Below are 23,638 nucleotides of genomic sequence, written 5' to 3'. Positions count from 1 at the left end.
GGCTCCTCAGGCCCCACCACGTCAGTTTCAAGCCAACACACAAAGTATCATTAATGAAAACAAAACCTGGAAAAGAAAAAAATACTTATAATTTATATGGCCTTGGACTTTCAAAGCCCTTGTCTCCTTTCTTCCTGTTCATTCTGGCGGGCTCTAAGCCAGTCGGCGGCATGAGGGGCCCCGCGGCGCGCGGCTTCCCGGCTTCCCGGCGGGCTGCAGGGCATTACCGGGCTCCGGCGCCGCACTCTGCCCCGCGCCCCACGGTCCCGCTCCGCGGCCGGGGCTCCCTCCGCGCCCACGTCCGGCCCCTCCCGACCGCCGGGTCCAACTTGCTCCCTCAATTAGGTTCCTTTCAGCCGCACTACGCCCAGCTCCGGTCAAGGGGATGCTCCTTGCGGCCACCAGTCAAAGCCACCCTCCGCCGACACCTTTCCTGTCACCTACGACCTCCTACGTCAGCGGAAGAGGGACAGCGACGAGGCCCGGAAGTTTTTGTAAGTGGGCGGGGCTTGCGCGAACCTGTCACGGTTTTGTGTTCGCCTTTCTGTGTATCATATCGAGCGGATGGGAACTGCGAGGTTAGGAAAGCGAACCCAAATGTTTATTGGCTGAGTCCCCCGCCCCATGGGGGGTGGGGGTCTGGCTGGGGTGCGGAGCCTTTCCAGGGATACTTCGTGGGACAGACGTGGGATTGGGAGGTCCCTGGCTGGCCGGGTCATCTGGTGCCACGGCTGTCGAGCACGTGTGACACCGGCCTAGCGAGTCTTGTCCAAGCACAAGACCGCATTTATGGGTTTTCAGATGAGTGGTTCCTGCCGCTGGAGGAGCGGGGTCCTTTCGGAAAGGCTTCTGCAGGAAAGTGTCAGCGTGTGGCAGGAACGACGTCTTGCTCAGTGTCCAGGGTTAGGCCGCGTGGGAGGTTGCGTGATCACACATTGGTGCTCAGAGGAAAGGGTGTGCTGTCGCACAGTGGTGCTTCTGGCCGTGACGTCACGTTGCCCTAATAAAACGTGGTCATAAATATATATGTGTATTTATTGGGTGAGGTGAGAACAGGAGGGAACATTTAAATTTGAGAGCTATCAAGGTCTAGCGCAAGCGCACACCGTGAAATATGGGGCAAGGTTTGCAATGAGCCAGGGACTGGGGGCTGGCGCCTGGGGAGTCCCCGAAGCCAGGAGGGCCATGCCTCTGATTTGCTGTGTGAACACAAACCAGCAGCTCACGGGGCTCCCAGGTTTCAGTTGTAAAAGATGTGATCAGACCCCAGATACTCTGACTCAAACTCCAGGATCCTCACTAGGCACTGCTGACTCAGTATTTATGTTAAAAAATAAAACAAATGATCCACATAGATGCAGAAAAACATTATTGGAAGACAGGAAAGATAATTTTGAAGCCATCGTATCTGTATTTCATGTAAATAAGGTAAAAATGATGTTATAAATTTCAATAACATTTAAATGTTGGTTAATTGTGGATTGCCCATTAATGTTATTTTTAACCTTGAACCAGATTTAACTTTGGCCTACCCCCTCCAACTGTTCGGTGACAAGTTCATTAGCTAAGTTAAAATTAATTTGAACTGTGGTCTAAATGAAAACAAATTAGGAAAGTAAAGCTGTAAAGAAACTTTACCAAGCATTACAAAACCAACTAGATAGTGTAGTTTTCTGGTGTTACCTGTGTCAGTGTCTCCATTATAGGATTATAAATGCTCTATTAGATCCTTCACATAGAACTCAGGATCAAATACATTTCATCCCATTTCAGCCAAGCAAATAGAGGAGTAATTATCAAACCAATTTCATTAATGAAAACAATTAATGTAGGTAACTGATAGCATGTAGTGACTTCCCGTTTTAAAGGGAACCCACTTGCTTGAGAAATGACATTTAAGTACTTACATAATTTTCTTGCCTATTTAGTTCTCTGAAAACTTTTAAATTTATTAATGTTCAGAATGTCAAATCCTCATTAAAGAAATACAATGTTAAATATTTAAAAAGCAAAAAACTTTTAATAAATACAAAAGCAAATAGATACAGATATATTAAACATAAGAAGTAACACTTTCTTTTTATCCTTGTTTATACTGTGTACCTAATACAAACATAACTCAAAATACAGAAATATCCTGTCACATTTAAGAAAAAGAACAGCAGTAATTTCAAAATGCCTAAGAGGAGAAAAATGCCTCAAAGCACTATTTTTTACAAGTCTGGAATACAAACGGATGAAAGAATCTTTTTCTTATAACCAGCAACTTTATCAGGCACTTTATAAAACTTTAGTCCCAAAGAAAAGATGGTCGTTCTTTTAAGAAATGGGTCTTCTTGAGTTATAAACTCTAACACCATCTTGCATCGAAGATCGAGAATATTTAGTGAGTAATGCACCTATGGTTTGCTTCTCTCCACACAAATCTCTGTGGGAACAATAAAAAATAAATGAATAGCAGGAATATTTTAGGGAACTTAACATAATATTCACAGCACTATTTATTTATATCTTCCTCCCCTAAATCGCATCTTCCCAATATGCATAAGGGTTGCGTTTGTAGGACAGAGTGGGTAAGGAGCAGTTACTAAGCCTTAGTTGATCGGGTACATTAAACGCATTATCTTCAAACGTCACAAGAAAAGTATGAGTAATGTATTGTTTTACTCCATTGAAATATGAGGAAACTGAGGCTCAGGTAGTAAAGGACGGAGCCACATTTTGCGGTCGGCTCTGTGACTTCCAAGTCCATGTTGTTGTTGTTTTCCATTTTATCACACTACCTTCAAAATAGAAACACGTGCCAAGTGACACAGCAGGGCCTAGACTCAGAGAACCTGGGCACTAGGCTACCTGTTTGAGCTTGTTACCTGCCTTCCCTGAACTTGAGCTTCCTCTTCTTCTGTACCCCCAAAAGGAGGACATCATGAGGAGAGGGAAGAATGGGAGAACAGGAGAAGAGAGCATGGGTTAAATCATGTAGGACCTCCAAGAACATGGAAAGGAGTTGTGATTTAATTCGAAGCAAAATGGGAAGCCACTAGGAGAGGTTTAATTAATGAAAAAGCATAATCCATCTAAGTTTTCAATAATGGAGGCAGTGATGATTATGGAAGCTAGGTGGTGAGTTCATGGAGGGTCCATTATATTGTCACTTCGGAATATTTAAAATTTTCCACAATAAAAGAGTTTAAAAAGAAGGAGAGGGTAAAGGGGCAAAGTAGGGAGACCAATTCCGAGTGAGGTACAAGATGATCCATCAGGATTTGCTCAGTTTGAACCAGGGGGTGAGAGAAGAAAAAGACAGAGTGAGTCCTACCCTTTTTGCCTGAGTAACTGGATTAGTGATAGTGCTGTTAACTGAGGTGAGGAAGATGGGTTTAGGACAAGGGATTATCAACAGTTCTGCTATGAGCATGTTAGGTTTGAAATTCCTATTAGATATTCAAGTGGAAATGCAATTGATAGGTGTTTCTCTCCCTCTCTCTCCCTCCCTTCCCCTCTTTCTAGAAATGAATAAATAGAAAAACCTTAAATAAAAAAATAAGAGCAACCCTCAAAATTCATATTTAATAAATTACTTACTGAATATATGGAGCAATATCTTCTTCTGTCCACTTTTCCCGTAAAGAGAATAGACTATTAAAACGTTCCTGATTATCCTCAGGTAAATCATCTACTTTTAGCAAAAATATGATTTCTGGTCTTGAATGTCTATCCACCAAGGCCAAACCCTATTAAAAGAGAACAAAAAGAGCAGTTAAAGTAATGGTCTAATGTTTAAATATGACTTACTCTTGTACCTTGCTGGAGTGTCCTCTCCAGTGAAGCTGAAGCTACAGAGCCTGGGCAGGGTGATATGGAGGGTCTGCTGTTGCCCATGCAGCAGACCCCCCCTCTCTTCGCAGCTGAAGGGTCCAAGGGAAAGACGGAGTCAATACAGCTTGGCTTCAGGTGCGCCGCAGGAGTTGCCGGTGTTGACTACAACGTCAAACCGCCTTAGGGACTCCGGCTCCGGATTTTCTGTCGGGGTTTACTCCCTTAGCCTTTCCCCTGAAGAGGTATGCCACAAGGCAGCGGAGGTTTTTTGGGATCAGAGTTTTCCTTCTCTGATGTGCCCTGACTGGAAGATCGAACCAGCGACACTTAGCTCGCAGGCCGATGCTCAATCCACTGAGCCAAACCAGCCAGGGGGAGGAGACAGATACCGTGTCACTCCCGAGTCGGACTGCGCAGCCATTCTCGGCGGTGCAGATAGACTCTTAAGAAGCTACACCATCGTCTCTCGAGACTGACGGCTGCCGACGACGACGACTCTTGTACCTTTAGGTGTAGCTTAGGCCAAGCATCTAAATGTCAGCTACATGAAACATAAACAAACTACCCAGAGCCTTACAATAGTCTTTATCATAAAGAGCATCTTTAAACTTGAATCTCCTTTTTCCTCTGCAATCTGCCTCCTAGCACACAATTTATCAAGACAGCTCTAGTTCAAGGTCACCAGGGACCCGTCATTGCCAATTCCACTGGGCCCCTTCTTGGATTCATCTTGTTAGCCCTGTTTTCTTCGTTAATGTTATTCGTCCTTCCTCTTTGAATCTCTCTGACATCGCCACCTCGCTATTTTCCTCCTAACTCGATGTTACAGTTCCCCAGGCCTCTATCCCAGTCCCTCTATTTGTCTGTCATAGTCCTGGGTAACAAACCCACGATTTCAACGACAATTTAGTACATGCAACTCAGATGTCTCTTAGACTGAGCACCCGATCTCTATATCCAAACCTATATACGAACTCATAGTATTTGTCACCCAAACCTGCTCTAGTCCCACTATCTCAGGAAGCCAGGAAACAGAGGCATCATCTTAGATTACATTATTCAAACCCCATACCTCAGCCGTCACTAAGTCCTACAGGTTTTAAGGCCTCATCATGTCTCTATCCATTCTCTATCACCTATTTCTTTGGCTGCTACTGTCTTAGGAGAGTGTTAAGTGTTGAGAGCCTGGGCAGTTCTCCTTTTTATCATCTAGCCAATCTTCCTTCCACCCACCCACCCATCCATCCATCCTCATTACTGTCATAGTGTTCTAATACACTGAGTGGGCCCAAAGAGCTTTCCAGATAGTTTCAGACCTTAATGGCACCTTGTGTGATGTTTTCTCCTCAGCATCTAGCATGATGCCTAGAATTGAACGCTGCACGTGTTGAGCAAATCCTTTCTTATTTAACAAATACTTACTGAGCATACCCTACACACCCAGCAGTATACTATATATTTGCAAGCAACAGTGAATAAGATCCTATCAAAGTAGAGGTGGGCAACCACATCATTAAACACTTTTCCAAAACTAAGTGATCAGAGCCATGAAGGAAAAATACTGGGTGCTACGGAAGAGTAAGATAGGCATTTTTTCAGAGTGAAGGAAGGCCTCCTCGATGAAGTGGCTCAAAGATGAGTAGGAAGTGACAGGTGAAATTAGGGAGATCGTTCTGGAACAAAAAGCCTTGGATGAAGAAGGCTCTACGGTAGGAGAGAGCGTGATGATCTTGAAAACTTGAAAGAACACTGGGTATGCAGTGAGGAGGTGAGGAAAAAGCAAGAGATGAAGGTACAGGGGAGACTATGAAGGGCCTTGTAAGCCAGGACATGAATTCTGGATTTTGTATCTTAAATGCAATGGACAACCATTAAAGTGATTTAAGCAAGACATTCATCTAATCTGATGGGCATTTTAAAAAGGTCATTCTAGTAGCTCCACAGAGAATGGACTGGAGGTAGGCAAAATTAGAAGTATAGAAGGCCTGCTTAGGGATGTTATTATTTATAGTCAGATGAACATGATCGTTTGAGCTATGACGGTGCTAGTGAAATGGAGAAAAACAGATGGAGTGGGAATCAGCATTAACTTTAGATGAGCCTGAGGGACTTCATAGAGGTGATAAAAATGTTCTAAAACTAGACTGTGGTGACAGCTGTGTAAATCACTAAATTTAAAAAAAAGCCCTTTTAAAGGCGTAAATTTTGTGATACGGAAATTACACTTCAATAGTGTTTGTTTGTTTTTAAGGATTCGGTGATGGATTGAGTGTAGTGCCCTTCTCACGGGTGGCTAAGAAAATACATTGGCTCCAAATCCAGTTCCAATACAAGCTTCGTTTCACCTCGTAATTAATGACGACCGGTTGGGTCCCGGTAGCAGTCACCACCACTACCTTACCTTCAGCTGGTCAAGCCTGGTTACCATTCCTTCGGGAACACTCTGCTGCCACACTTCTTGAAACTCAGCGAGGTTGAATTTCACTGCATTCTGCAGTAGCATTTGTGCTGTTGCTCTACAGACCTTGTCAGCACTCAATTCAAAATAAATCTCACCTTGGGAAAAATAAATAAGTAAATAAATTTCACCTACGGAAGAGACATGGGTACTTTCAGATTTTCTTCACAATTAAATACACTCCTACTATCTCTCTGTCCTCATGAAATTCACAGAAGGAATTATACACAACTCACTTCCCACAAATCCATGCAGTCCTTATTTTTAATAGGAACATGCCTCAGAAAGTCATACTAATTTGAACATATGATAGTTTATACCCATTAAAATACTTTCCAAATCTTACCTTCCTCTATATATTTTCTTCCATAACAGTTAAGACAGTGTTCGATCATTTCTCTGAAAAACGTAAAACACTCATTTAAAAATTCATCACATTTTTTATACATTATATTTTAAATACCACTGCTAACTAAGATATAAATTTATTTTTGAAATAGTCAGTGATTTTAGTTGCCAAGTAAAACTTCACATTAGGAACTAATTAATATATACTGGGAAGCTACTATGTGCCAAACCCCAAGCTAAACATTTTTATGTGAATTATGTGAGCATACATCTATCATAAAAGTTAAACATAATTATTTCTTTACATTTTTAATGCAAAAATAACATGATGCACATTTACTCATGCTACTGACCAAAATTCCCAAGTCCTTCTTGGTTGTATATTTTTAAAATTTCTATAAAATATCAAAATATAATCACTCTATGTCCTGAGTTTAGTTTCACCCTGGAAAATAATTTTCTTCCCCTTAAGAAAATTGTAGGGACAGTGATTAAAATACTTACTCTGGCTCTAATGGCCCAAGTTCCTGACGGCATACACTCAAAGGAACTTTAGTAAAAGACCAAGATTCAGAATCCACAAGTTGAGTTACATGATTTAGAAGTTTCATCTCATAATCAAATTCAAGAATCCTCCAATAACCTACAAGATCGAAAAGTTATGCTTATCAAAGAACATATTAAGCAAATTAATTGGCTAACAAACTGAAAATAGCAGCATGCTCTTGGCCACCACAAAAGAGGTACTCTGCTTTCAAAAATAAAAAAAAGTCTTAGCTTTCTTAATCGACAAGTTTCTTTTTATCCTTTTCTCCCAACATTACAAACTGTCTTGAGGGAGATCAGGGAGTTTTTAACTAGTACTTTACCTATGACCAACACTGATTTTTTAAAGTGCTTTAATACTCAATTACCTCACAATCATCTTGTTCTAAGTGGAAATCTGTAGGGGGCAGTCATTTCATTAGAATGTCATACAGATGAGGTTAAGATCATGGGTTCAGTACCCCACACCGTAACCTCCGCTGTGGGGCACTGCCATGGTCATCACTCTCATCTGTGAGCACTCCCCAAAAAGAATAAACAATATGCCATAGAGCAAAGATGTCCAAAAACGTGTCTCTCTCTTGTATGATGCTCAATCCTGTCATTATTAATAACAATGGCAAGTAACCCTACCTCCAATCTCACAGGCATTTAGAACTTGTAATTGTGTCAATATTTCTTCCTCACTTGCCTGAATTTGATCAAGCAAATCTTCGGTTGTATACTGAAACAAGGAAGCAAAACAACATTTTAAGGATTTAGAATAATATTTTTTAAGACTACTGAATTTGGAGGAGTAAGTACATAGAATAGATTAAGACAATATTTATATAGTAGCCCAATTTCTCTTGTTAATGTGTAATGATCACTACACAAAATCAGCGGATCTCTTAGAAGAAAGCATAGGAATAAACCTTAGTGATACTGGATTTAATAGTGGTTTCTTAGCTATGACACCAAAACACAAGCAACAAAGCAAAAAAACTTCAGCTGGACTTCATCAAAATGAAAATCTCTTATACTTCAAAACATCATCAACACAAAGGGACAAATATTGCTTGATTCCACTTATATGGGATAGTTAAGAGTAGTCAAATTCACAGAAACAGGAAGTAGAACAGTGGTCGCCGGAGGCTGGTGGGCAGGGAGTCTGTGAATTTAGTGTTTAATGGGTACGGAGTTTCAGCTTGGGAAGATGACAAATTTCTACAGAAGGATGGTGGTGATGGTTGCAGCACAATGTGAGTGCACTTAATGTCACAGAACTATCCCCATACACCTAAAATGGTAAATGTTATGTACATTTACAATTCTTAAAAAATCAAGAAAGGAGTTCTTAAATAGAAATTCTCCAAAGATACATAATCAACAAGCACATGAAAACATGATCAACATTTTTAGGGAAATGCACATTGAAACCACAATAATATCACTTCAAACCCACTAGAGTGGATATTAAAAAGATAGATAAAAACAAGTGTTGTTATTCATTAACAATTGAAAAGTAGAAACTATCCAAATGTCCATCAACTGATGAATGAATAAAATGTATATCCATAAAACAGGGTAATATTCAGCAATAAAAAGGAATAAACTATTGATACATGAATGAATGATATCTGAAAACCTTATGCGAAGTCAAAGAAACCAATGAGAGAAGGCCACATACGATATGATTCTATTTATATGAAATGACCAAAAGAAGCAAATCAATGCAGACAGAAAGTAGATGAGCGCTTGCCTAGGGCTGAGGTGGAAGACGGAAATTGGAAAAAGTAGGATTAGAAGGTAATAGCTAAAGAGTACAGGGTTTCTTTTGGGAATGATGAAAATGTTTCTAAACTTCATCAGGGTGATGATTGCACACCATTGTAAATGTACTAAAAACCACTGAATTATATATACATTTTAAAATGAGTGAATTGGCCCTGGGTGGTATGGCTCAGTGGATTGAACACTGGCCTGCGATCCAAAGGGTCGCTAGTTCGATTCCCAGTCGCTAGTTCAATTCAACATGCCTGGGTTGCGGGCCAGGTCCCCAGCTGGGGGAGCACGAGAGGCATCCAGACATTAATGTTTCTCTTGCTTGCCTTCTCCCTCCCTTTTGCTTTAAAAATAAATAAATAAAATCTTTAAAAAAAGAAAATGACTGAATTGTTTGGTATACAAATTATATTTAAATAAAGCTATAAGTCCCCCCACCCCCAAATCAATCAATCAATCAATGGAGGAAAAGAGAACTACTATTATAAATATGGCCTTCAGAATACCGGTACAGTTCTATAATTTTTAATTACATTAAACACTTTAAAAGTTGTTTTTATTTGGTTTATATTTTATCATACTTCCAGGAATTAATCAACTTTGACATTAGAGTAAGAGTACTTTCCATAATGTATGTATGTAATACATAAATTCTAATACTTATCGTAATGTCTGTTCTAAAGAGCCCCTAATGATAACTTTTATTTAAATAAAAATGAGCCCTCACTGGCATGGTTCAGGGGATTGATTGCTGGCCTGTGAACCGAAAGGTCACCGGTTTGATTCCCAGTCAGGGCATTTGTGTGGGCTTCGGGCTAGGTCCCCAGTTGGTGGCATGGGAGAAGCCACCAATGATGCATCTCTTGCATATCAATGTTTCTCTTCCTCTTTCTTCCTCCCTTCCCCTCTCTCTAAAATAAGTAAACAAGTAAAAATAAAAATATTTAAATAAAAATGAATTTAACCTGTAAAAAAACATTTTTATATAGTTAGGAACACGAACTTTCAGCTACATAAATATCACCATGATATGTAGAATTTGCTTTAAAATATTCTAGAAAAAGGGGAACAAGATGGGAGGAAGCAGGGGATAGAAGATTGACAGAATATTGATAAATGTTCAACTGAGTGAAAATATATGGTCATCCTTCTGCTTTTGGATATATCTGAAATATTCATAATATAAGCTTTAAAAAAGCAAAAATGTCACCAGTAACTGCCTCTAATTATAGTTCTATTTTTAAATTCCAAATTTAAAAAAAAGAAAATAATAGTCTTACCTTTGAGCAATTGGAATCCTTTTCTTTTTGGCTGTCAGGTCCTTCATAGGTATTTTCCATCAAAAGTCTCTTTAGTTTCTTTAATTTAGGTCTACATCTTCTTAGTTCCCAATAATTGTTAGAAAAACCAAAGATCTAGAAAGTACAAACATTATAACCTTTTAGAGGCCATTCTAAAAGAAAAATGTCATTCAAAATTGCAGCCCACCCAACTGCCCTCAACAAGAAGCAAGCGTGGGAAGTTGTTATTCTGCTTTCTGTTGGGAAGGCATCCATGCAGCCACCTCACACAGGTGGATGAGCACCTTCAGGAATCTTTTCAAACCCCAGTTAAGAAGATACTGCCAGCATAGTAAGAACCAATTATCCAGCTCCATATCTCAAATGTACTTTGGAAACTAGAGTATGCCCAGAAAAGAACACCCAGAATGGTGGCAGTTTTACAAAACCAGATAGAAACAATTAAAAATGAGTACTTTTAGGCTGAACAACAGAAAATAAAGGAGACAGTATCACAGTCTTCAAATGTCAACGGGAAGAGGGGGGATCCTTGTTCTGTGTTACTCATGATGTCAAAATTCACCAGCAGGTAAGGGAGAGAGACTTCTTCTCAATGCATGAACTTTGTATTGTTTAGAATTGCAGCTAGTTCCTTATTACACTGGTGAAAACAGTGAAAGTCCTCCACTCAAAATAATCCAGTGGATTGGGGCTAAATGATAGATCGATAATCTGCTTTCCGTCTCTGTATCTCCAGAACGTGCTCAGTGTCTAGCACTTAGTAGTGCCCAGTAAATGTTTCACCTGAAAGGAGAAAATGCTGAAAGTGGATTATCTCTGGGTGCCTTCCAGTTCTAAAACGGAAGGTCAAGGGATGCTTCTGCTCTCAAACTAGTACAACGCGTGATTGACAAGACAAGGCCCAGAGCCTGAGGTGTGCTGCTGAATTTAAGGTCTTCAAAGAGGAGCTTAAGGACTAGACCAGAAAGACTGACGTCGTCCATAGTTCACAAACTGGCAGCCTTTTGGCTATATCTGGTACAGATGCTGGTGTGTACTTTTGTATTAGAGAAAGAGGGATTTAGCACAGAGTTTAAATTACTGGCCGACATTGAAAAATTAGGAGACTTTTGCCCCCAAATCTAAATTGCAAGCTTTACTGGGAAAAAAAAAGAAATCAGAAGATCTGGTAATGCTGGATCTACTTACCCATAAGGGCAAGGAATGGCCCCCAGAATGGGGTGCTCTCCAGATTGCCAAGACTCCGTCATTCCTGTTACTGCCAAGACTGGGTATTCACTACTATTTGCAAGACCAGCTGCTTTGCTCATGTGCATTTTTACCTAGCCCTTTTAGTCATGTGAGGTACAACCACAGATGAAAACCTAGGTGAGTGGGTCACTGTTGTCTTACTCAGTCTCATTACACAGAATTCCCATAACGGGAGCTCAAAAGTACCCACAGATATTGTTATATGCTCACCAAAAAAATCCTACATAACAGAAATGTGATGAGAAAATAACATCTTTTGCCCTGGCTGGTGTGGCTCACTGGATTGAGCACTAGCCTGTGAACCAAAGGTCATTGGTTTGATTCTCAGTCAGGGAATGTGCCTAGGACGTGGGCCAGATAGATCCCTAGTAGGAGGCGTGTGAGAGGCAACTGATGTCTCCCTCCCTTTCTCTCTCTCTGAAAATAAATAAAGTCTTTTTTAAAAGTTCAAATTTCTTTATTTCTCTACCTCATAAATATTACCTAATGCACTAGTTATGGTTTGAGAGAGTCTCCTTTCAAAACATATCCAGAGCAAAATTTACTAATATAGGTAAAGCTCTTAGAATGAATCACCTAATAGCAAACTTTCTACATTACAGAAAAGGGGCAACTTGTCTAGGACTTAAAAATTAAATCGGGAAAACAAAGACAATTTCACCAGACTACCAAAAAAAGATAATAATAATGCTGAGAAATTTCAAATTTCATCAGAGAACTTTTCAGATTTCCTCTGATTATACATTGTATAACTAAAGTTTTTAATGAAAGGCAAGATTAGAACAATCGCTGTCATTCGTATATAGATCAGGAGACAGAAAACAGTACCTCAGTGTGAATAATGTTACAGGTGGTTTCTTCCATCTTCAGTTGGTCTGGAGTTTTACAATCAGGAAGTAAAAGCAACATATTGGAAGTGTCTGCTATCTTCAAGTCATACGTTTTGTCTTGACTGCACAGCACCGCGTGCTCATCTTTATCACCACGAATCACCATACTGCAGGAATATGGGAAAAGAAAATACATGACCTATTGAAATGCCAATGGACATCTTCATTATAAACAGTTCCCAAATTCTCTAGGCTAGCAGAATTTAAAATGAAGTCTTGGTGCTGCATCTGGTCCCTGATCTCTCAGCCCTCACAAAACGATGGGCTCCACAGAGGAAGAACTGGGCCACTTGGGCTCTGACTGGTGTGGCTCAGTGGATTGAGTGCCCACCTGTGAACCAAAAGCTCACTGGTTCGAATCCCAGTCAGGGTACATGCCTGGATTGCAGGCCAGACTCCTAGTTGGGGGCACATTGATGTTTCTCTCCCTTTCTCCCTCCCTTCCCCTCTCTCTAAAAATAAATAAATAAAATCTTTGGGAAAAAAAAAAAAAGAACTGGGCCACTTGAGAGCCATAGGGGCAGCAGGTGGCCTCACTAAGGAAAAATAACTCAGCATGAGCAAGAAAGATTCGAAGAGGCCAAATGTCGCCATATGGCACCATTGCACAAACTGCTGGGAAGAACACAAGACAAAGCATTCAGAAGCTTCAATCAGGATGTCACAATTTTCTAAAACATGCTAAAGCAGTATTTCTCAAACTTGATGCATGAGCATCTTTGGGAATCCTGTTAAAAAGCAGATGGAGAAGGAAGGGGTACAAAGGGATTAAATGGCAATGGGGAAATATACAATAAAATAAATAAAAATGTAAAAAAACAAATTTAAAAAGCAGATGGGGATTCAGTAGGTCTGGGATGGGACCTAGAATCCTGCATTTCTAACAAGCTCCCAGGTGATGTCCATGCTGCTGGTCCTGGATCCCACCCAAGAGCAGTCCTTCTTGTTTTGTTCTAAGAACCCCTGACAACCAAAAGGGCACATCCTGTCCTGACCATCAGCTACGTCACCAAGAAATTGGGACACTATGAAAAGAAGGCTGCAATGCTGAATAAAAATTATGAAAAAGGTATGTTTACAAACCGGTCTAAATAAAGTCTCTGAGCAAGGGTCACAGGTGGAGAAAGGCAAGGAGGAAGAGGGAAAGGATAAGTGAGGAGAGAAAAAAAAACAGACTAAAGACAAAGATGCTAGAAATGACAAGAGAGTTGGTTCTAGCAGGCTTCCTTGTTTGTAAAGCCTTTAACCCTCCTGTACAGATTTCGCTTCTTTTAAACTAAACCTTTATTTAAGTGGAAAGAATAAATGGTTGTCCTGGCTGGTGTGGCTCAGTGGATGGCACACTGGCCTACAAACCAGAAGGTTGCTGGTTTGATTCCCAGTCAAGGCACACGCCTGGGTTGTGGGCCAGGTCTCCAGATGGGGGCTTGCAAGAAGCAAACAATCAATGTTTCTCTCCTTCCCTTTCTCCCTCCCTTCTCCTATCTGTAAAAATAAATAAATAAAATCTTTGAAAAAAACCATAAAAGGTTTTTATTAGCTTCCTGGTGCTAATAACGTTTAATACTCCCAAGGACCTACTCTTTAACATCTATTTCTACATTGCACTATCCCTGCTTTGAAATATTTTGTTTAGAGCCCTGACCAGTGTGGCTCAATGAGTTAGGCATTGTCCTGCAAAGTGAAAGGTGGCCAGTTCGATTCCTGGTTAGGGCACATTTTGGGTTGCGGGTTCAGTCCTCGGTTGCATGCTAGAGGCAACCAATCGATGTTTCTCTCACTCTCTTTCTCCCTCCCTTTCCTTCTCTGTAAAAATAAATCTTAAAAAATAGATTAAAAAAGAAACATTTTGTTTAGAATTACCTCCCTCCCACATGCACACACAAATTTTAAAACCCACATTGCCAGGCATTCTGGGGTTTGCCAACCAGGTCAACTATAACTGCGCGAGGAGAAGGGCCTCACAACTTAAGTCCTTTCTCCAATCCCTGTCAATTCAGCTGGGATGAAAACCCATGAATGAAGTTCTCCATCAGTTCCCTTGAAGATACTTAGTGGCCATCATCTGAAGACTGGCCAGTTAACTCTAATACTGTCTGATGGGTGGAGCATGAAAATTGAAAGAGAACCTAAAGGATTCAATTTGAAGGAACCTGCAAGAGAACAAACTACCTGCTAAAATAAAATACAGGTGTTGGAGGAACCTACAATGCAGAAGAATCAAACCACAGCTTGTAATCCTAATTTCCAGGGATTGGAACTGCACAAAATTGAGATAAAGGGAAAAAAAAAAAAAAGATTTTTAAAATAAAAAAAAAGAACATAAAAAGGAATAATTCTCTAGACCTCTTTGATTTTTTTTCTTTTTTTAATCTGTGGTCTTGCAGCAAATGGGTAGTTGACCTAGATTTAGAAACAGCTTCAGATCCTCACTGAGTGACCCCCAAGCAAGACAATTTTTTTGAGGTCCTTCTTCCATGACCAAGTCGGTAAAACGACTTTAAAAGTATTCTCTACAGTCCTACCTATTATCTAAGTAAAATAAATATAAGTAGAAGGCAAGAACTCTATAAATATTAGCTATTACCATTGGATTTTAAGGCAGAACAGTCAAGGGTTCTGTACAGTCCCTGCTACCACTGTTAACGTTTTCAAAACTTCACTAGGTTCTGTCTCCTGAGCTGTTTCCGATGACACACACGGGCCTCTGACATCAGCGGGAGCAGTCCTACCGATCACACCAATCCAGCTCACTGGACTGCCTAGCAGTGGCGCGGAATCCTAGGGAAAAGGCAGAGAGCTGGGCCACCCGCCTGCCGTAAGGCATCTCTCCGACCGCCAGCAAATCAATGCCCCTCCCTGGCCCAGTTCCCCATCCTGCGTTCCCCGGCAGAGAAAATCCTAAGGCGGCTGGCGCCGGCTCACCTGCGCCCCGCCTCCAGCTCCTGGCACAGTGCGGCCTCCAGCTCCAGCAGGCAGAAGTCGCCGGTCGCGGCGGCGCTGGCCCGGGGGCTGAAGCCCAGGCAGTGCACCGTCGGGAGCAGCTCCGCGGGGTTCAGCTTGGCGACCTGCAGCGTCGCGTCCACTTCGTCGCGGGTCCTTTTCATCGCTGCGCCGGGTTGGGGGTGCCGGAGATTTAGAGCGCGAGGACTAAACTACAGGTGCTGACGCGACTCCGGAATTTACCCGAAACAGAAGGCTGTTTCTAAAGCGCGCCAAGGCGGCTGGGGGCGTGTTTCCGGGGCGGAGCGCGCAGCTGGCGCGTCCCCGGGAAAATCCAAAAATGGCTCTGTGTACGATCTCGGCTCTGCCAGGTCTCTGCAGGGGCGCCCAGGCTGTGGTAAAGAAAAATGCTTTTCTTGGGGCAGTCTTGGTGGAAGTTTCGGAAACGGAGCTGCGGTCCTGCGGGGTGCCACGCGGAACCCTAAATCACCCCTCCCGCCGTGCCCTTTGTTTCCCGTCAATACTCCCATTTCCCTGCCAGCCAAGTAGTGTCATCTTATGCCATTGGCTGGCCTTGTGATAGCACTTTGCACGCATAATTTCATGAACCTTTCACCACAATCCTGTAAAGTGGATTCTTGGTTATTCCGTTTTGCAAACGAGGAAGCAAGCTCCCAGTGGTCGTGCAGCTAAAAGCTGGCGAAGTCTGATTCCACTCCAGTTTATGGCTCTAAAACCGTCCGACAGGGTTTGGGGCTCACACTTCGGACCAGGAGCTACGCCCTGATAGAACTGGACAGGGCATCTCACTTCTTCGGATCTGGGGACCATCCTATCTAGGAGACAATGGCTTGGACTAGACCCATCCGTCGGTTGAGTGCCTAGTCTGCCGGGTAGCAAGCTGGTGGGACTGGTGTCAAGAGGAATTAAATCTTTCTGGGGATGGTAAGGCCCTGCAGTCTCCACTGTAAGATGTGTAAACTACCCCACCGTGCGTTCTCTAAGGTGTTTTCTAGACCAGATCTTACAGTGACCTGAAGACAAAGTTTTAAGAGAAGAGCTCATTATATACACACATACATGAAGAACTTGTAACAGCATAATATGGTGAACTCAGCCCTGCATTCTTGCAGGCCCCGTTTGGGACTCTTGCTGCCCCTGAGAGATGAAGGAGCCTGTGAGGAATATTCCATTTAAAACGTGGTGGCCTCACACTAATCTGTGTTAATCAGATTTTGGTATCAGTCAAAAATGAGGTGGGTGGGTGAGTGAGGGGTTGAATTCAAAGGAATGAACTGTCATTTTCTTTCAACTCCTGGGTGAAATGGTATGTAAAAACAGAGTGCAGCATCCAGGGGCCTGTGGGGTGCTTTTCCTGTGACTGGCTTCTTCACTGCATTTCCATTTCACTGCAGCAGAATGCAGAAAGAATATGGTGGAGCAAAATGCTGAATGTGAAGGTCTTTGCCTGATGAGAATTTACGATTAGGACGGGAATCAACCACTGTGGATGCTCTTGTAAATGGGAAGCATGCCCTACGACTGGAAGCAGCTTAGTCTAGAAAGAATGCTGGCATGCCCATCAGACAAGCCAACGCTGCTGTCACTGGCTTTGTGACCCAGAGCAGTTTGCTTCATTTCTCTCAGTCCAGCTTCCTGATCTGTAAAAAGGAGATAATACTACCTCCATTATAAAACACATGTAAAACAAAGGATGGTTAATAAATGGCAGTTTTTGTTGTTGTTAGCTGTTAATTTATTCTTATTTATTAAATAATTTTATTATTGATTAATTAATAACATCAGATTATTGCTGTTCCATTAGCGAGCTGGACCAGGGTTCCTCTCTTAAAATAGAATAATGATAATTTTTAGTAATTCTTTTTTAAATTATGGTAGTGGATATATTTTTCTAAAGTAAAAAATATATTTCTATGTATTTTTCTTAAATCTTTGAGGCTTTCGCAATTATTCATGGAGTGACAGGAAAAAAGAAAAACTCGTTTAACAGGCATACTAACAGTCACAGAAAGACTTAAAAAGAGCCAAACAACCATACTAAAATTATGCATTTGGTTACGGTGTTCATATACTGTGTTTCACAGTCTGAAAGGGGAATTTTATTTAGTCAACCACACTTCATGTAAGAATTGCATATGAGCACTTTTTCTGGTGTTGTTTCCTCTGTTTTTTCTTCCTCTTCTTTTCAGATTTAGTGAAGAACATGGAAACGTCCAGGCATTCCGAGAACATTAACTGTGATGTGACCATGGCCCTCATTTACTATTACTAATCAGGTCAAGTCTTTCTAATATACTGTATGCTATGATGGCAGCAGGTAACTCTCACTCCTAGATTTTAAGCAGTTTTGCATTTATTTGTGTGATTACTTCAAGTCTTTTATTGTCTCTAAGACAGTAAAGCTATAAAGAGCACTAGGACATCATTAAGCAGAGTGCCCAGCACGTAATGAACTTTCATAAAAATTTACTGAAAAATTGAATGAATAAATAAATGAATAACTTGTAATAATGTTTACCTCTAAGGAAGGGAAAGAAAGAGGACATCAAAAGAGATCTTTGATTTATCTTTAAAGTATGAATTTTATCACTGAGAGCATATTCATGCATTAAATATGTGTAGTTAAGTACATTACAAGTATTTTCCTCAGTATTATAAAACCCAATGTACAGACAAATAATTTTGAATGGACAGGTGATAAATCATCAATAGAATAGAATAGAATAGAGGAAGGGAGGGAAAAGGGAGAAAGGAAGAGTTGCTCATTTTGTTTTGTGGCACAGATTGAAGGGAGGCAAAAGGAAAAGGAGACCAGTAAGAGCCAAGTGATGAAGGTAACTGGATTTGAGAAACAGTTTTTGAGATGGAATGAACAACAGTGGCTATTTGATTCGAGATGGAGACCAGGAGTGGGGAAAGGAGCTAGGATGAATTCCAGGTTCCTGCACAAGAATTTCCTGTCACTTACAACAACATGCTGTAAGAAGGATAGGAACAGATTTGGAGTGAGATGGGATGAGTTCTGGTTATGATGTGTGGAGGTTGAGAGGCCATGGAAATATACAGGCGAGGACATGCCTTGAACTTTGATCTAGAGATGATGCAGTGAGGCTGAGCTGCCTCCAACGCCCTGGCTCGGTTGAAAACTATGTCCAGCAGAGGTTTCAAGACCATGGTGGAACACATTTACCCAGGACCCTGTATTTTTTCTGGGGGAAATGGGAGGTGGCTATTCCTGCTGGTGGGGAAAGCACAGAACTTCCGTCTCCCGTGCCTTTTATTGAGGAGCGGATTCGGGAGATACGAGGTCAAGGCTTATGAATCATCAATAAGCTTTCAGACACTTGGGTTACAGTTGACAGTTACTGATTATAGATACCAATATAGAGAACACAGTGACCAGTCTGTGTCAGGGTCTATTAAACATCTTGATGCCACACTAGCATTAGGTGCAAGGCTTCATACATTCTTTGCTGCAGATTGTTTATAGTCAACTAAGAGGTAAGAAAAGTGGAGCAAGCTCTAAAACATAATATACATTCTTTAAACCCAATCCCCATGGGAACCCTCTGAATAGGCTTTGGTCCTGTCTGCCGCATAGCCTTTCAGTTTTCCTCCCGGTGCTGGCTCATGGCTTGGGCTACAATTCCTGAAACCACAAGGAGCAGTCCCCCACAAGGCAGGTATTCCGAGGGGTCTAAGGACCCAAATGTCCATGACCTGCTGTGGGTTCTTGACTCCGCCCACGAAAAGATTTCAAATACAAGCAAGCATTGAGTTTAAAATGAAAGCGAGATTATTCATGAAACAGTGAGACAGAAAATACTCCACAGAGAGAGCAGCCCCCTTTAGTGGAATTTGCTTCCTTTATTGAGGTTCATTTAATCAGTGGTAGGGTCTTCACTCGGGGAGGAATACACACAATCTTCCTGGGAAAGAAGTGTAGATTTCTCAGAGGAGCCCTCCTGGCCATGTTGTGTCCTTATATGGGCTTTTCATTTCCAATCATGGCAGCATGGATGTGCCATTTAGCATACTTCCATGCTAATGTATTATTGTACAATGAGTGTATAATTGAGGCTGGGGGTTACCGGCAGATGGAATCAGTCACCATGTTAGATAGAGCTGGTCTGTGCCAGTTTTAAGCCATAAATCTGGTGTGCAGAGGGATGGGCCTTTCTCTTACCTCTGTCTGTAACTTGTTTCCTGAGTCCATGCAGCCCAGCTGGCTCATTTCTTCCTCTGTGACTTTCTTTCTAAAAGGCCACGGCAGCTCTCTGGACAGCCCACTTGAATCCTCCCTTCAAGTGTATGTACTTCCGCTTTGCATGCTAAATAAACTTCTTGTGCTAGAGTTCTTGGCTCTGGATTCTTTCTTTGCCAAGCTGAAGACCACGAGCCAACATTGCCAGCAACACTCATAATGCCAAAAGTTATCTCATGTCCCTTAAATAAAGAGGAAGAAGGGATATTTATTAAATATGAACTGCTACTTACTTTGGGTTTGCTTTACTTTTTCTTTCTAGCTTTTTATCATTGATTTTAGGTCTTTCTTCTTTGCTAATGTAAACAGTTAAAAATATGAATTTTTCTCCAAGCTCTTTTTGGCAGTATCCCATAAATTTTGAAATGTTATCATCCATGATCATGTTTGAAATATTTCCTAATTCTCTTTGTAATGACTTCTTTGCCCCTGATTTGTGTACGAGTGAATTGTATTTTCAGGTATTTGTGATTTCTTAGATTGTTTGTGAAGGGCAGCAGAGTATGCCACCCAAAAGTATGCCTCTTTAGGATATTGATTATATTAAGCTGATAGTTTTTAAGAAACAGAAGACTCAAAGGATCTTTGACCTTTTCCTCAAAAAGGATTTAGATAGAGAGCAGATGAGGACCTGCTTCAGGAAGGAAGGTAACATCATAGGTAACTATAGTTTAATCTGAAACTGGTGTGTGATAAACAGGGAGGAACCTAGCAAAGCGATTTTAATCGAAGTCCTCTCTCAAGGACTTTAAGACGACCCCAAGAAACATTTGTTTACTAAACTAAACTCTTATTTTATCTTCTTCTAAAATGTCTTACTTCCACCCTGGCTGGTGTGGCTCAGTGGATTGAGTGCTGGCCTGTGGATCAAAGGGTCGCCAGTTCAATTCCCAGTCAGGGCACATGCCGGGGTTGGGGTCAGATCCCCTGTTGGGGGCACGTGAGTGGCAAGCACACATTGATGTTTCTCTCCCTCTCTTTCTCCCTTCCCTTCCCCTCTCTCTAAAACTAAATAAATAAAATCTTTTTTTTTTTTTTAAGTCTTCCTTTTGAAGTCCTAGACCCCCACTGAGACAGGATAATAAGAAGCTAGGAAAATTCCTTGGCAAGTGGATACTGAGACAGATAGCTGAACAGAATGGTCAAGCAATTTATAGCCAGACACAAAAGATCACCTCCCTTAGTGATAACATCTAGGCCTCAGTTGCATTTCAGCTCCAGGCCCAGAAAAGCAGGAAAACCCAGCAGGCCACGCCAGAACCAATTGCAATGACTAAAGATCCCCTGACAATGACCAATCAGTGGAGATAATGCTCCTGAAAGGGCACACCTGGAGAGCTGATGACTATTCTACTGAAATCCTCCCCTGTGACCTCTCCTAAGAATCCTGCCTGTTGCTTCTTCTACGCTAAACCCTTCCTTGTTTAACCGTCCTCAGCCTTAAACAGTCATCCTCATAGTCACCAGGACTTGTGTTGTGAAATCTTTCCTACGTGATGTGAAGAACCTACACAGACCAGCTTGCCCTAGGAAGACCCTCTTGGAGCCAGGGCCCTTGTCTGATAACACTACCTCTTCCCCTTCTTAGTTCAGAATGACAGATATACCTCATTTTGCCTCAATTTCCATGGAATTTTCATGCTTGTGTGACTTCCTTGTGGTCTTCTCCTGTTCATCTGTCTTATTTGACGAGCCAGAAGAACGAAGAAGAAACAGAGAAAGTTTATCCCTACAACATAACTTTTTTTTGTTCCGCATTTTAAAATATAGCCAAATAATATATATCTATACAAACACCCACATGGAATTAATTACCACAAATGCAGACTGAAAAGAGTGCACTGTATTCATGGTGCATATAGCACACAAAAGGCAAATGAAACAATTTTATGCAACGATGACCATTCCTTGGTAAAGTTCTGAAGTGAACAAAATAGAGTCTCTTCTTGATGTACATAACAACTGTATCCTGGACAACTCAGGACTATATTAAACTTGTTTATAAAATACATTGTCTTTCTATGTAAAACCAAATTAGGTTATAGGCTCAGATAACAGCAAATAGACTTTTCATCCACATGAATATATCCACAAGACATAAGAAAAACATTCTGGGTTTAGGACAATTCAATTCTTTTTTGTGAAGTGATGTCCCAAGCAAACGGGAATACTTACTATCCCTGGTCCCAGCTCACTAAAAGCCAGTAGCATCCCCAATAACGTGAAAAACCACAGCCTGCACCGAAGTTTTCTAAAGGGTACTCAAGGGTGGCCTTTTTCTTATGAGACCCACTATCATTTAGTGTCATCACAAAAGCAGTCAGTAGGTGGCAGTATATACCAAAGTATTAAGTATTTTTTCTTTTGCTCTTTTATTAATAGCATCAAGGTCTGAACAGAACCAAGGTTAAGAAGACTAAGAAGACTTCTCAGAAATTCAGCAGGGCTGGAACTGGAGAACAAGAGGACCTCACATTTATTAATAATTTTTTATTATCATTACAGAAAGATGATTCAAACACAACAAAAATATTGAAATTATGTGAATAATAAATACATGAAAATTTTATTTTTCTCTATCTTAACATTTATTTTCTAAAGAACAAGTTTCCTTTAAGATTCTATTAACAGAGATAGCTAAACAGGACATTGATAAACCACCAATTTGTTTCTATTCATAGAGAAAGAATAAAAATTATAGTAGCAGGAAAATCAAGACTTTTATTAATGGCTAAAAACAATGTAAATCTCCTGATACCATATAAGAATTCAATGAAGAGAGCAACAAACCACTTGGTGAATACAAGACATCAGAGATGTGGAATTTGAGTTAATCTTTAAGATTAGGCAGAAATAATACAGGAGTGTATGTATTAAGAGGCATCAACAATGATAGCTAACATGTTATTAAGCTTCATCTTTGACAATATTCTTTTGCATGTTTAATTCATTTTCTTTAAAAAAAAGATTTTATTTATTTACTTTTGGAGAGTGGAATGGAGGGACAAAGAGAGGAAGAAAAACATCAACATGTGGTTGCCTCTTGTGTGTCCCCAACTGGGGACCTGGTCCCCAACCAAGGATGTGTCTCGACTGTGAATCCAACCAGCAACCCTTTGGTTCGCAGTGTGGTGCTCAGTCCATTGAGTCACACCAGCCAGGGCTGATTAATTTTCTTACATAGTCATTCACCATTAATCTGTAGTAAAATCAAAGCATGGTTTGCCAACTGGTGTCCACTATCTATTATTAACATAAGAACATTCAAACTTGCAGATAATTAAAAACAATTTTTTAAAATATTTGATTTATTTATTTTTGGAGAGAGAGTAAGGAAGGGAGGAAAGAGGGAGAGAAACATCAATGTGTGGTTGCCTCTCACTCGCGCCCCCAACTGGGGACCTGACCTGCAATCCAGGCATGTGCCCTGACCGGGAATCAAACTGGCAACACTTTGGTTGGCAGGCTGGCACTCAATCCCCTGAACCACACCAGTAAGGGCTGCAGAGAATTTTTATAAAAATTTATTTGAGCCAAACAGAGGATATAACTGAGAGCAAGAGCTCAACAAACTGAAATAAATGTTTCAGAGAGTATATTTGCAGTTTCTTTTACACATTTGAGATTAAGGAGGAGACATAAGGAAGATTACAGGAAGCGGGGAGAAAGCAAGACGGGGATCACTTTACAGGATAGTTAAGATTATGTGCTCTCTTGCTGTTGTAGAAGGCGGGGTCTGAAAGGGGGCACTTCACAGGTGTGTTAACCTTGCACAGGAACAATGGGCAGGGCTTGTTTAAGGCAAAGATGGGCCTTTTAATAAAGAAGTTATATACCTAGGGTGTTACTACCCACTATGAACTGCCCAGTTAGGATGCATGACCAGATTACCCTGTGAGGTTACTTTCATAGAACCTTTTTTTTTTTTTTTGTCCACACGTAATGAAAGACACTAAGACATATTGATATCTGTGTTTTAAGAGACAATCTTTAAGAACATAACTTTAAAGCCAGGATGTCCTGGGTTTGATTC

General features: G+C 41.0%; 2 protein-coding genes across 3 annotated transcripts in view; both read right to left on the bottom strand.

Moving 5' to 3' along the window:
• The window catches only part of TAF2 (TATA-box binding protein associated factor 2), a 59,356-nt gene extending 58,911 nt beyond the window's left edge, over positions 1 to 445 (bottom strand). For both annotated transcript variants that reach the window (XM_090283417.1, XM_090283418.1), the window contains exon 1: positions 90 to 445. In XM_090283417.1, the coding sequence (XP_090139543.1) occupies positions 90 to 172 (83 nt within the window). In that variant the 5' untranslated portion in view covers positions 173 to 445. The remainder of the gene's footprint in view (positions 1 to 89) is intronic.
• A 1,644-nt stretch (positions 446 to 2,089) lies between these two features.
• On the bottom strand, positions 2,090 to 15,557 carry DSCC1 (DNA replication and sister chromatid cohesion 1). Its single transcript, XM_090282741.1, has 9 exons — positions 15,303 to 15,557; positions 12,316 to 12,484; positions 10,216 to 10,350; positions 7,805 to 7,895; positions 7,130 to 7,268; positions 6,624 to 6,676; positions 6,221 to 6,375; positions 3,586 to 3,734; positions 2,090 to 2,428 (listed from the first exon to the last, which is right to left on the bottom strand). Exons 1-9 carry the CDS (start codon positions 15,482 to 15,484, stop codon positions 2,320 to 2,322), a joined length of 1,182 nt encoding a protein of 393 aa, XP_090138867.1. The 5' UTR covers positions 15,485 to 15,557; the 3' UTR covers positions 2,090 to 2,319.
• Between the last annotated feature and the right edge of the window lie 8,081 nt (positions 15,558 to 23,638).

The sequence above is a fragment of the Furipterus horrens genome, unplaced genomic scaffold (genome assembly GCF_987537825.1).
Source record: "Furipterus horrens unplaced genomic scaffold, mFurHor1.1.pri manual_scaffold_7, whole genome shotgun sequence".
Taxonomy (NCBI): Eukaryota; Metazoa; Chordata; class Mammalia; order Chiroptera; family Furipteridae; genus Furipterus; species Furipterus horrens.
The sequence above is the reverse complement of the archived record's forward strand: the minus strand, read 5'-3'. Positions and strand labels throughout refer to the sequence as shown.

Coding starts and splice junctions, on each gene's coding strand:
- DSCC1 (XM_090282741.1), bottom strand. CDS start 15,484: ATGAAAAGGACCCGCGACGAAGTGGACGCGACGCTGCAGGTCGCCAAG. Junction 6,677..7,129: donor CTTGGGCCATTAGAGCCAGA/GTAAGTATTTTA, acceptor TACGTTTTTCAG/AGAAATGATCGAACACTGTC. Junction 6,376..6,623: donor AAGAAAATATATAGAGGAAG/GTAAGATTTGGA, acceptor ATTTTTCCCAAG/GTGAGATTTATTTTGAATTG.